At 44.3% G+C, this 14,489-nt stretch overlaps 1 protein-coding gene across 1 annotated transcript in view; it reads left to right on the top strand.

Moving 5' to 3' along the window:
- SLC7A10 (solute carrier family 7 member 10) overlaps window positions 1–14,489 on the top strand; it is a 41,440-nt gene that overhangs the window by 18,979 nt on the left and 7,972 nt on the right. The window contains exons 2-4 of the mRNA XM_062604879.1: window positions 5,991–6,195; window positions 12,991–13,142; window positions 13,862–13,987. Coding sequence (XP_062460863.1) covers window positions 5,991–6,195; window positions 12,991–13,142; window positions 13,862–13,987 — 483 coding nt within the window. The remainder of the gene's footprint in view (window positions 1–5,990; window positions 6,196–12,990; window positions 13,143–13,861; window positions 13,988–14,489) is intronic.

Here is a 14,489-nt window from a genome sequence, read left to right as displayed (position 1 = left end):
ATACCCAAACACATACTTGGACCATCTGTTACAACTGTAGCAATGAAATACCCAATATACACCTGGGGATATAATCTGTGATGATACCCACTACTGTATTTGACTGCTGTCTTACTAACTTCCACTCTGATTCAATACCGTAGGATGCCTCTCTGCAGGAAGGAAGGACGGACACACTGATAACACAGGCTTTCCCTCTGCCAGTGGCTGCCTCTGAGCATCACATCTCCCACAACCATTATCCCCAACATGCCCCTGAGTGCTGCATGACCCACCTCAAGTGCTGGAGAGCCATCTCCTGTGGACAACAAACAGCACTTGATAAAAGCAGGAGTCTGGCAGGGTTTATGCTCATGAATACACAGTTTTTCGGGAGTGTAGCCCGCTGTAATCCTTCAGGGAACAACAAGCCACAAGGTGATTTACCTCACCGTGGCCCAAAAAAAGGATGCAAAATTTCTTTGTTGTTAATATTTCACTTTGTAGGGCAAAGCTGCTTAGACCAATTTCTAGTCCATATTACAGACCCATTCAGAATTTCAGATGTACCACAGACCTTTAAAGAAGTACACAAGCAGTAAAAAGGCATAAGTGATATTTTTCTTTGCTAACCACACAGGAAATTGCTTAGTTTTATCAGAAATATGGTCCCTAAAAACAATCAGTAAGGCCATTCCTTAAGAACTGCTCTCAACAGGCTGCAAGATCCATTATTTTTACAGTCCATGTGGATGGTGTGCTGCAGATAAATAAAAGATGCCCTAAGGACTTTGAATGCCAACTGAATATGCAAAGTATTACCAGGTTTCTTTATTTTCTCACAAACATGGTAATATTTAGTGTTTTCCTTCAAAGTGCAGTTCTTGAAGTGTTTTAATGCGAATTTATCTTTTGTTTTAAAGATGAGTTCCAACTCCCATAGTTACATTGAAGAACATCAAAACCTGGCCCCAGCTGCGCTCTCATAGTTCAAAAGGTTACATACAGCACCACATACAAAGGGCAGCGGGGAAAAGATGTGTTCAGCTTTATAAAAAATAGAATAAAAGAGCATAAATTCCTGTATCATGGGACTTTTCTATTATCTGTATCCTATTTCTCACCATAGTCAGTCACCGCAACATGCACTCTTTTCCACCTATATGCAGCACAGTATTTTGTCATATATCTAAGTGTTGCTTGCCTTTCCTTCTCCACTTTTACAATAACTCTTGAAGAGGTATTATTGCACGAGAACCTCGGCTTTTGTTTAAAAATGATATTCCTGGCCCTCATGAGTTGTTTTGTAAAACTGTCAAGATCTGAACACTGCAGCCTTAAAGAAAATGAATAAATACAAAACAGAGAAGGCAAGTAAAATAGCCAGAAATATATTGCTTCTAAGATCTTACCCAGATTATCCAAGGTCTTGCTGACCCTGGCTGAGCTCCTGAGCAACCTTATGGGCCAGTTTCTCTGAGTTAAGAACAAAATGCTTCTCTTTAACAACAAGCAGGCGTATCTGCGAGGTGTGCCTTTCTGCTTGCCTCCATCACAGACCATTGTTACTGTGAATAAGCAAAAAACCAAACTGACAGAATTTGTCAAGTTCACAGCTCTCAAATCTCACTTTTACAAAGTCTCAACTGACTAGACCAGAAGGAGGATTTTGTTCCAGAGGTCTGTATATTTGCAGGATGACTTTTCAAGTCTTATTGGTGCTACACAACACAGTGCTGGGTTGAGGTCAGCTTCTGTCCTGCAGGAAACCAATACTTGTTTAAGGTGAGGAATAGGAAAAGGATGATGAAATGAGTATCTTTATTGTTTTATTACTACCAGAAACTTTTTCACGTGCCAAGGGAGCCCGCTTGGCCAGCAGAAAGAGACAGACTGGGGCTCATCATCCTGCTCTCTCCCCCTTGGCACATTTCACCTGCCCTATTTCAGTGGCCCCATCTTTTTCCATCTCCACTTTTGTGGCTAGTGGAATGCATTGAGCATCTGCAGTGGGCTTGGGGCACACACACCACGACCACAGAATAGATCTACCTTGCCCAAGCAGTTGTGTTGTGTGAAAGCATCAGCATCAACTTAGGCAATGTACATTACAATGTTGAATTACATATGTAAGTCAAGCATTTTTGGTTCAAAGAAGTAGTTTTTTAGCAAGAAACTGTAGCAGAGGCCACAAAGGCGCAGATAAAGTGGCTGTTTTACAGGAAATCATTTTTTTCCATCTTTTCACGTCTTAGAATTAAAAATAAATGCAGTGACTATCAGGAGTGCTGGCACTAGAAAAGCCAAAACAAGGTAGCCCTGTCACGGCAAGCACGGTAACAACAGCCTCCCTCAACTGCACAGCCAATTTCTTTCTTGCCCCAGAGTCGCTCACCAAATTCCCTCAGTTCCTGCTGAGCGAGGCTTGCTTTGAGGCACCTATTTGTAGGTGAAGCATCTGCCTTACTGGTAAGTCTTGTGGCCCAAGAACTTCTGCTAAGGAACGGGAGACCTCCTGAAAACTCTGCTTCTCATCAGGCAGTTTCTGCCATCTCATTTTCTTGCAGCGTTTCAGCATCTCCACCATATCTATTTTTAAACATGTCCTAAGCCGAGTGAAGCTGTACTTCCCAGGCACATTTACCACATTCATGGCACGTTTCCATAAGAACATTTTGTTGTCAAAAGGGGTGTAGCATTTCCACTGGGGCTGCTACGGCTTTTGCACGTGTTGCAAGAGCAAAGCAATAGGAAATCCATAATGTGTTTGAAAGAAAATTTTGCCTTATCATATATTCATTCATGAAGGATGTAAGATTCTTTTAAAATATGACTAATTACTTAGTTTAACAAAAAAGATGTTAATGTTTCTGTGCAAGGCCCATGCAGAAGGCTGCCTGTTCTTTCTTGTCCTGCTCCTTCAGGTAACTGCACCCAAAAAGCATTATTCATAAACAAAAAGTACGAGCTCTTTCCAGCTCAGTACAGACTTGCAAGCAAGGAGGACTGCTTTGGTAGTCTTGCCATGACAGGAGAGCATCACTCTAAGCCGCACTGTGCTTACTCCCTGCAGCAGTTTGGGTTTGGGTAAATCCCCACTGCTGATACCCCTCACTACCCAGGCTGCTGGGGACAAGCAGTGCCCTTTTCTAGAGGTTTAAAACCCAAAGAAATTCAGGGCTTTGACAGTGCGGAGTGCAAGCATTAAGAAAAAACACACCATAGACTCTCTGTCAATGCATTTAGATTGCACTTATTACCACCGTGCCAGACAACTGTCACCACCTTATCTGTGCAGTTACACCTCACCAAGACTCATCTCTTCCCTGGGTCCATCAGCCCAGGTCTGCAGGGACACCACACTGCAAATGGGGTTTTCTGGATTTCTCGCCTGTTACCACTTTGGGGGATGCCATGCTGTGTATGGATTTCATCCAAAAAATACTGACACAATGAAGAGGTGACACAAAGCACAGGAAGCTCTCACCAGGAGCCTGCTGCAGGATGTGTATGTGCATCTGCTGTTTGCTGCCAAAATTAGCAGTAAACCTGAGCTAAGGTGAAAGAGAGCACTGAGCAGGAGGAGAGAGCGTGAGGGGAGCCAGGGGACTCATTTATGAGTTACTCTGTCTTTGGGCAATTCCCATTTGTTCACAGTTCCCCTTTGTTCAGTACTGCAGCTGCCAGAAAGGAATATTGTCCCATCCCAAAGAAGCAGTTAAAAACTACAGATCTATTATGGTGAAAAGCAGGATGTCTGAAGTTCAACATGCTCCCCAAAACTGCAGTATTTTCAGGTACATTGATCTGTCAAAACCAGACACATACAGGTATCTGTACTGGTAGGTAGCAGATCATTTTTAAGGGTCCTTTGTAACTTAAGGCCTTCCTCCAGACATACAACTGTTGCAGCTGCAGCACACAGCAGTACCAAAGACTGCCAAGACAGTTTTTAAACTCTTAAGGCAGGTATTTCTTTTCAGCTTAAATTCAAGATTTGTTACTGTTCTTGAACAAGGCACAAACAGCCTCCCAGAAAAACTTGTTTGTTTTAAGTATGTTGCAATGCTTCAGCCAGCACAAGAAACTATGACCAAAAAGCCCCATAAATTTTAACAAGTATTATATATGCTTTTGCAAGGTATTAACTCCTCATCTATCTTCCTGAAAGATTTCACCACTCCAGCCATGTAGCATCCCAGTAGGGAAGATCCAGAACAGATCTATTAGTGCTATGAACAATATCATGCGACCTATCCATATCATAACCCATTCCTTCAGTGCAAGCTGCTGTGATTAATGCTGCAGCAGTGCTTAGGGCTGCCTGTGCTAGCTCAGCTAAGGAACAGCTATGTTTAATTTTACTGTTGTTCTAGTATAATCTAGTTTTGTTAACATCTACATCCCTTTTCTTTTTTAAATTCATAGTGCTTCTGGTCCTGGTGGCTGTCCATCCCAGCTACACTAGGAGGTTGCAGGTGGGAGATGCCTTGGTCTTTCCTAGGGACTCCTTCCACAGCTAAAGATCTCAACACTTCCAAGGTTTTTCTGAGCTCTACCCTCAGTCTCCTCCATCGCCATTTAAGACATTGATTTCTGGCTTAACCTTGTCTGTGCATCATGGACATTAGAAAAAGCAGCCTGTGCACACAGAAAATGTACTGTTTACAAGTACTGAATATATATTTGCAGACTTATCTTCTCTAGTTCAGTGCCTGTCAGAGCGAACCTCCATCCCTCACATCCTATTTTACCTATCTCAGTCTCTGGACTGAGAGCTGCTGAGCCCAACCTGGTCACCAGCCTTAACAACCAGCATGCAATATTTTATTTTTATGACTGCACTGATGACAAATGCTTATAAAGTCAACTTTATAAGTGAGGATTTTAATACCAACTCATAGAAAAAGAGAGCCCTCATCAGAGTCTTACGACAGCAGGATCTTCACATCCTTTTGGGAGAAGAACTATTTAGATATTGCTCAAAAAAAAGCCAAGCCTGACAATAAAAACTCTCCTTCAAGACATTGAGCAGCCACAAAGCACCACTTGCAGAGTGGTTTCTGCTGGCCTGGGAGGACAACCATGTCCTGGCCCCATGTGAACAAAGAGCATCTGCGATATCCAGCACTTCCTTTCTACACCCGGCAGTGCCACAGCTCATGCTAATCAGACAAAATTAGTTGGACAAAGTCCACATTGTCCAACGTTTTACTCACTCTACAATGTCCTTTACAAATCTGTGAGTGATGACTACACAGCACAGGTATTGCAAATATAAAGTGTTAATGGATTTCTAGTTTTTCGGACTTTGGGATTACTTTTTCAAGCACATAGAATCGTAGAATAGTTAGGGTTGGAAAGGACCTTACGATCATCCAGTCCCAACCCCCTGCCATGGGCAGAGGCACCTCACCCTAGACCATGTCACCCAAGGCTCTGTCCAGCCTGGCCTTGAACACTGCCAGAGGTGGAGCATTTACAACTTCTCTGGGCAACCCATTCCAGTGCCTCACCATCCTTACAGCAAAGAACTTCTTCCTTGTATCTAAGGTGAACTTCCCCTGTTTAGGTTTAAACCCATTACCCCTTCCTAAATCTTAAATATGCCCTGGTAGCAAGAGCACTGCTTGGCCCTTACATTATAGATAATGATCTAATGGTTTTTGACCTCCCACCCCCCCCCCCAAATATGTGCCTTGTTTAGATTCCTCTCTAAAGGAATCTAAGCACAAAACTGCTAGCTGCAAATACAGATACTCACGAGAGTCTCACCATGCTTCAGCATTGCTCAGCACATGCTTATTGCCCTTGATTGCTGATAAATGGCAACACTTTCCCCAGGACACAACCAGATAAAATAAAATCATGCTATGAAGAGGAACAGAGGGTTTGGAGGATTGCTTTGGGTTGCTGGGGGCTGAGAGGTTTTTATCCTCCCTTTTAATAAGAAAAGAAAAGAGCATTTCTCATTTTCTTCTGCCTCACTGCAAACCTTTTGTCCATTACAGGTAACATCATTGGTTCTGGGATCTTTATTTCACCAAAAGGAGTCCTGGAGCATGCTGGCTCGGTGGGACTCGCTCTCATTATCTGGGTGCTTGGCGGTGGAGTGGCTGCCCTTGGCTCGCTATGTTATGCTGAACTGGGAGTGACTATCCCCAAATCGGGAGGGGATTATTCCTACGTCACAGAGATTTTTGGTGGGTTAGCTGGGTAAGTACCCTATCTCTATAAAGTCATTTGAAAACATGTTTATATTAAGTATTTTATGTGGAAAAGACGTTTGATTTGGAAGAGACAGGGAACATTTTTCAATAAAATGCTTTTGTAAAATCATTCTTTCTGTTCTCATTAGAAATACCAAATGGCCCCTATGCACACCTCCTGGTGCTGCCTTCAAAGGGAAGACAATGGACACTTCCCGTTCTCTTTCTGATTCAATAAAGTTCCTGACAGGAAAGAGCAATGCTGTAAATGATGCTTTGTCCTCGTGACATTCCTGTGTGCCAGCCCTGAAGGATAGGTACCTTGTACTGAGGAGCTTCACATGTGAGGGAACCCAGGCCAGAGCTACTTACCACAGACCAAAGCTGCTTGCAGTGCTGCTTCACTTACTATAGCTGTACAAAATAAGTGTTGGAAACACAAAAAGGAGAAAATGCTAACTCAGAGAATGATTTCTCTTTGAAAATACCACTAACAGAGTAGAGTGGCTAAGGGAGGAAGGGGCAAGTGAGAAAAGGTCATCATTTATAGCTGACTGTCTACTTTTTTGTGTATTCAACAAGAGAAATAAAATCATGAGCCTGTACTCACAGCTCGCTAGAGAAGCACCGAAACTCTGACCAGCTCACTGATAAGGAAAGATGCCATGACACATGCTGGTTTATTTGTGGAAAAATAACCACCGTAGCTGTGAACTAGAGAAAGAAGAAGGGAAAAAGAAAAGAATATTCCAACAAGCTCCTAACAGTTGACCTGGCTGCTGAGCTGACCAGCACAGGTGGAACACAGGCTGTCACCCTGTCCCTTGGGCTGTCTCCTTGCTCCTGCCTGCCTAGGCTCAGTGCTGCCCATCTGAAAATGCACTAGGTGACAAGTTTTCTTTCACACTCAAGCCGTTGCCTTATACTGGTTGTCACAAGGGTCCATGTTTCTTCAGTTGGAGGAATCACTCCTCTGAACTCTGTCCCACTTTGCATGGAAAAATCACACTTGTGTCACAGCATGGATTGCGGCAACAACAACACTGAATCTCAGCTTGTCTTCACCAAGGTGCATTCTCTCACAGTGGGAGGGAGCTGCATGGCAAATCCGCTGCTCCCTGGGATCCTGCAGCAGGCAATCAGTACCTTCTCACACCGCCTGCTCCCAGAATGGGATCTGCAAGGAAACAAAGAGCATAAAACTGCATGTGCAGTACATCCTGGAAATATCCTTGTGAAGGAGTCCAGAAGCCATCAGTTTCACAAAACCAGAATGATGCATTCAAGGGGAGAAAAAGAAAGTAGTAAGAAATCAAGGACAACTAAACCTGGCTTTAGTTGTTCCTCAGCTCACTCTATGCCACATTCAGAGGATTTGCATGGTGACAGAAAGCATGTTACAGCATGCTATTGCTGTAACAAACAACATGCCTGTTGCTGATCACTACCCAGCATCTACCTGGGCACTGAGCAATGCTCCCACCTTCGAAAGCAGGCAGCAGCTCCCTCGGTGACCAGGCTTGCAGTGTATAAGCAATGTCAAAAAGCACAACTTTGTCAGCTGCAGGGAAGCAGTGCTCCCATTCTTGCTTTGCAGAGACCTTACCTTTTCTCCCAAGAAAATTAACATATCGTAAGCATGACGAAGGGTTGCCTTAGGCAAGAAGCATCCAGGTAGTTTTTGGTGTACAAAGGGAGACCCCAGTTCTCCAGTAAAGCCAGGCTGGGATTGCGCCCTTTTGCCCTTTGCTGAGCTACCGCCTACAGCCTGCAGCTTTGGGGAACTCCCATAAGGGCCTTCAGTTTTCCACTTCGAAGCACCCATTCCCCTGCTGGCACTCGTGTGTGGGACTCTGAGCTGAGAAGGGCATTTTGGGAGCCTGCACTGTGCCTCCCCCCAAGGAAAAATAACGCTGCTTCTCCAAAAGCCAGATTTCTCTTCTGGTTTAATCCTCCTACAGCAAACAACATCAAATCCAGCACACAAAGCTTCACTGCATCTGCCACGGGATTTTGCCAACAGCAAATCTGAATGGTTTGGTCTATTCACATGAAGATGTGTGTTATAGGAGTACACGCCATACCCACCCAAACATTTCCTCTTCACTACTGTTGTCCATACCCCCCAAAATCCTCCCCATTCATTATGCCTTCCTGGTGTAGGAACAAAGGACTACTACTATTTGATTGTAACAGCACTGGAGTATTACATGTCCCAGCTTCTGTGCCTGGCAGTATTGAGAGTTGGTTGAGTAACTAAAAAAAAAAAAAAAAAAAAAAAGAAAATCGTATCACTGCTAGGTGTGATTTAAGGAGAGGGGAATAAGAGAGAGAGGCAGGACAGGGGCATCTCCTGAGCTGGCAAAAGCTCCGAGTCTGAGAGCAGCCAAAGGACAGTGCCTGAAGTGCTGCTGGAAGCAGTGGTGATGGCAAAACTCAGCTGGAGATGACCCTGAAGAAGGGACACCAGTGGCAGCTCTGACCAGGGAAAGAGGTGAGGGTGGGCTCCTGACCACTGGGCTCTGCTCTGGTACCCAAGAGCAGATGTCCCACTTTCATCTTCATTTAGATATCTTGGGTTTAAGCAGCATTTGTGTATGAACAGGCAATGTGTCACATCCTGTGCTGCTGGAGCTGACTGAGCACAGCTCATTTTACATGCAGACAGGCTTGCATGTCTGTATGGGTCATAAAAAGAACATTACCTAAGATAGTAAGTAATAGGCTTAATATGTGTTCTTGCAGAAGACAATGAATAAATTCAGCTCCATGAAAGACTCACTAGTGCATTTCTGATAAATAGAGCTTCTTCCAAATGCTCAGCAATAACGTTGCAAGCAGCATAGCTGCCTCACCAGCAGTGCCTAATGGCTTGGACGTAGTCCTTACTACAAATCAGTGGTACTGATATCAGGAGAGAGCTCTAAGCCAAAGCTTTGATAAGTAAGTGTCACTCTAGATTGCAAGTAAAACATGCTTCAAATACACTTCTATGTTTCCTTTTCATTGATGATGCAAAAATCTAAAGTTTCCAAAGGCAGTGAGTTTTTCAGCAATGTAGGATAATTTTAATAATATTCAAATCAGCTTCCACTTTCTTAAACCAGTTCAGCTTTTCCTGTGGTAAGGTGATCTGTACTACAGCATCTATTTCAAACTGTTCTGTTGTTAATGACACACAAGTCGGACACACTGTAATTTTCTATTTTCATAGGCTGCTTTGACTCCATGATATCTTACATCTAATGTGAGATCCTCTTGGGAGTACAGGCACATCCCAAATACATGTTTGAGATCCTGTTTCACCAAGTCCACTAGACTACTAGAGACACAGATCAGACCATGCTGTTCATTTCTTTTCATGGGTGAAGAAATCAGTATGCAGACATATCTGAAAATAAAATCAGTTTTGGTCCAGGGATGACTGACACCTCCTCATGAATGCCACACCTTCCCCAAAGCAGCACATCCCACCACAGTCTGTCACTTATTCCAGTGTGTTTCTAAAATTGCAAGAGCAGCTATATCTCCTTTTTCTCTACATTCAGCTGCTTTAAGCCTGTTTCTAACAGCCTCATCACTTCTTAGCAATAAGAGATTTAATTTCTCAGGTCTTGTAGTGCTGTACATTACTGAGTAGCTGTGAAAATCTATCAGACAAGGTTCAGTTCCTGACAGCCCCAGTGCCACAGATCAGCCCTCAGGGCAGTAGTTCCCCCACTTTCCATTTGAAGAACTGGACAGAGTAACTCCAGGTGTGCCCTGATGACATCTCCCTGCTCTAAACTGAGCTTTGGGCTGCCTGTGCTGGTTACACTCCCTCTGCATGACCGCCCAGAGCAGAAAGCACACCTGCAGGCCACCGCCCTTTCCTGATCCTGTGCTCTGCGATGGCAAGTACAGCTGATGCTCAGCTATGTCCACAGGGAATTTCTGCCCTCTGTCACTTAATTATAACTGATCTGGAACAGCTGTTCTTCACTAAGGAAATTGTACTCTTAAGATGATAAAATGTGGTGCTTTTAAAGCAAAGACTTCCTAGAAGACTTGGACTGTTGGGTGGTAATAACTGGGATTAATTCCTGCCTGCCAGTCACAGCAAACACCACAAGAGCAAGGCAAGCACGTAGCAGTGCATCCCCAGCCCCAACAATTGCTTGTTCAGGGATGTGATCTAAGTGACCCATGGGGATATCTTTTTTCTCAGAAGCAGGCATTAGTTAAAACTTACCTGGAAAAACAAGCTAAAAATGGGCCCACGCCTTAGGCAAGCTTCTTTCTTATTTTAACGCCATCTCTCATTTGAGCTTCACGTTTGACAGCGCAACTTTGTCACCCTCTGCTAAAATTCTCCATTTACTTTAATTGGCATTATCAGTCCTGCATGTATTTCGGTTCAGCATGAAACAAAATGACTGTCAGAAATCCACTGAATTATTCACATTTCCATTAAATCATATTCTACCCAATACCAACACACTCCATGTTACAACATAGAAGTAAGGGTCAGTTTTGCCTGAAATACTGTTTTCAGAGTCATTCTCCTCACTGGTTGCTTCCAGCTGAATTCAGCCTTCATAGATTGCCTGAACTAAGATAAACATGATAGGGAAGAGGCAGTGGCATCTGCCACCAAACCCCATGGCCCCACAGATGTGGCTGAACCTGACCTTGCTCAGCAACACCAGCATCCTAGCCCTATCAGCAAATTATTATTTTTATTATGTATTTTTTCATTTATTATTTTATTGTTTTACTATTAATATTATTAATATTTTTATTTATTATTATTTTACTGCAATTAATTGCAGTATTTAAGTCATAGTTAGCCTTAGTGGGGACCAGCCAGGTTAACTCATCCAGCAAGCAGGGTCTGCAAACTAGGTACACCACCCACAGCACCAGATAGCACAAAGCAATTACTGGAGGAAATTGCTCTGAACCACATGGAAAATATTAGAAATCATGAAAAAAAGAAAGAAAAAATAGGAGTCACACAACAGAATAAAGAGAAAGGAGAGGAAAAAAAAACCCAATTTTAAAATCTGTGGTGCCATTTGAGAAGGTAACAAGCTCTTGCATCATGCCAGCTTGCCAGACTGATTCTCTGATACTTACTGTCCTGGGTTCAGCAGTAGCAGTCATTTTTTCTCCTTCGTGGTAGCTGATGCAGTGCTGTGTTTTTGACTTTCGGCCTGGGAACAGTGCTGATAACACTGATGGTTTTAGTTACTGGTCAAATGTTTGGTCTGACCAAGGACTTTGTGAGCCTCATGCTCTGCCAGGGAGGAGGGGAAGCTGGGAGGAAGCAGAGACAGGACACCTGACCCAAACTGACCAAAGAGGTATTCCATACCACAGCACGTCATGTCCAGGATGTAACAGAGAGCTACCCGGAAGGGCTAGGGACTGTGGGGTAGGACTAGGTATGGGTCGGTGCTTGGTCAGGCTGGGGGTGCGAGTTATCGGTTGTCTGGTGCTGAGGTGTTGTATTCTCTTCCCTTGTTATTTCCTTTATCATTATTATCATTGGTGGTAGCAGCAGTGATTTGTGTTATACCTTAGTTACTAAACTGTTCTTATCTCAACCCATGGGAGTTGCATTCTTTTCAATTCTCCTCTCCATCCCTCCAGGAGTAGGGGGAGGGAAAGAAGGGGGGAGTGAGTGAACGAGTTACCTGACTGGGTTTAAACCACAACATTACTAAGAAAAAGGAAGCATCAGGTTGCCCCATATGTATCAGAAGTAACAAAGAACTGAAAAACACTCACCACATCTGTCCAAGAAACACCCAGCAAGCAGCACTCCCTCCATCCATGTTAACAGCACCGGGAGGGACCCCTCAACTTAAGTGCCACACTTAAGGGACTGGCAGCAGGCAGCATGTGGGGAGGGAGCAGCTTCTAAGAGGGCAGCACATGTAACCCAGAAATTATATTGTATTATTTAGAAATGTCATTTCCAATCCTCATTTGTGCTGGGCATCACTGCATGTTACACTTGTATATGAATGAACTAATGTGTATGTATCTCTGTGTACATACATAGAAAGAAGGATTTCACTTTCTTGCAGTAGATAGTTCTCATTACAGAAAAAATAATACTTGTATTTTAGAGCAGAATACTTGCTTTAAAAGCAGATCTACTGCTGCTCTTTAAGATAAGTGAACTTTTCCCCTTTTCTCAGTGTGAAACAAGCTGCCTCACACTTTATATTTGCAAGGGTACCTGATTTGATGCAATTGCCTTCAGCTGCAGGTGAAAGCAGACAACCAGCCCCAGTGCACCCCAGCTGAGTGATTGCAGAACACGGCAGCACTAACCTGCCCTGGCCCAGGTCACAGAGCCAACCTGAACAGTGACAAGGAGCCCCTCAGTGACTGGTGGGCAGACAGTAGCAGCCCCAAGAGTGCAGCTGGGGCCCTGCTGAAACCCTCCAGAGGTGTCTTCAATGTAGGGACTGCCATCGGTTGCAGTGACACATCAGCTCAGGTACAAGAGATGCTTTTGCTTTGGCGTGCAGAGCTAAATCAACATGTGCCCACTGGGCATAATCCTCGCTCTACCAGATGTCCCTAAACCGTGCTTTGCTTAGACATGTTTAATTCAAAATCCAGATTGCACTGGGAACAGGGGAAAAGGGATGAGGAGAGTCACATGTAGGTGACTCTTAGATGTGACTGAGATGAAGGTGCCAGTCTTGCTGTGTTGGTAGCTGTCCTGAAGCACTGCACAGCCAAGTATGCAGTATCTCCTCCAGCACACTCCAAACGCTTGCTTCTGCTTTTTCTTGTCTTCCAGGTTTCTGCTGCTGTGGAGTGCAGTGCTTATCATGTACCCTACCAGTCTGGCTGTCATTGCGCTGACCTTCTCAAACTATGTCCTGCAGCCTGTCTTTCCTAACTGTATCCCCCCTTATAATGCCTCCAGGATCCTCTCCATGGTGTGTTTACGTGAGTATTTGCTTCTTGCACACACACAAAGCTTGTCTTGGTTTTACATGGGACCACTCGAGGGGCCACTCCAGCCAGGCTGGGGTCATGGCCACAGCAAGGGAAGTCCCAAGACAGGCACCATGACTGGTGTGAGATATTCACTCTCTTCCTGCTTGCCTGCAGCCAGCACAGTGGCTGGAGCAGGGCATAAAGGCACCTGAATCCCTGCAGGTCCCAGGGAAGTGGTAGCAGGCGAGTTTATGGGATGGGGCAGGGCCATGGGCACCCAGCATGGGTGACCCACCATTTGAGCCCTTCCTAGTCTTCTTTTACATTCACAAATGCAAGTGTGTAGGAAATGCAGGATGCCACTGGCTCCACGTTAATTACTTACAGAGCCAGCAAAAGGAAGCCAGAGCTACAAGGAGCAGAGGCATTCACCATTTCCATGAGGAGATGGTGATCCCTACACACTGAGCACTACCCAGGCACAGTAACTAGACCTTCAGGGAGCTGCAGCCAGCAGCCCCCAAGGCAGGAAGGCTGCTGGCTGGTAGGGACGCCCCTGCAGCTGGGATTCTCCTAAGGAAAGGCAAAGCTCCTCCTCACCTTGCTCCCAGCCACGCTATAGCTCCCCACAGGGATGTGCAGGTCACTTTGTGCTTTTCAATGCTTTGACTGTGTGGTCTTAAATAAACATGATTTCATGTCACTGAATTCAGTCTTTTGCTCTCCAGTCCTCCTGACCTGGGTGAACAGCTCCAGCGTTCGATGGGCAACACGCATTCAGGATATATTTACAGCAGGAAAACTCTTAGCCCTGGCCCTTATCATTATTGTGGGCTTCATACAGATCTTTAAAGGTACTCTGTGAGACAGCTCCAACACGGGTATGGTACTGTTGATAGAAGTAATTTTCCCCACTTACTGTTTTCTCCTTACAAACTGACCCAAAGGAGTGCTGGGTTTAGCTGAGCTGCAAGGCTGCTTATTCACGCAGCCACAGAAAGGATGGCTCCACAGAAAGGATGTCACCACAGAGAAATCAGCTGTATTTTCTCATATGAGTCCCTTTCTGGCCCACCTCATTGGTTCTGATGGAATAAATGCAGCTGAGGATGTTTCAGAATATTTACTGAAATTTTTTCATCTGTTGTATGTTCCTTAAATTTGAAGTACCCTGGGTGTAAAATGAATGTGGGCACTAGTCAAATTTCCTAAAAAAGTCACTTATTAAAAATAGGCAAAAAAACAAGGTCTCACTGACTCATCAACTTAACAGAAAGCAGAAAACACAAAAGGCTCGCAGTGTTTTTATCATGTATATGATGAGTCATATAAAGGAAGATAAAGTATTTGCAGAGA

This window comes from Pezoporus occidentalis, unplaced genomic scaffold (assembly GCF_034315485.1).
Source record: "Pezoporus occidentalis ecotype Australia unplaced genomic scaffold, CSIRO_AGI_Poc_V1 ctg89, whole genome shotgun sequence".
NCBI classification, from domain to species: domain Eukaryota; kingdom Metazoa; phylum Chordata; class Aves; order Psittaciformes; family Psittacidae; genus Pezoporus; species Pezoporus occidentalis.
The sequence above is the reverse complement of the archived record's forward strand: the minus strand, read 5'-3'. Positions and strand labels throughout refer to the sequence as shown.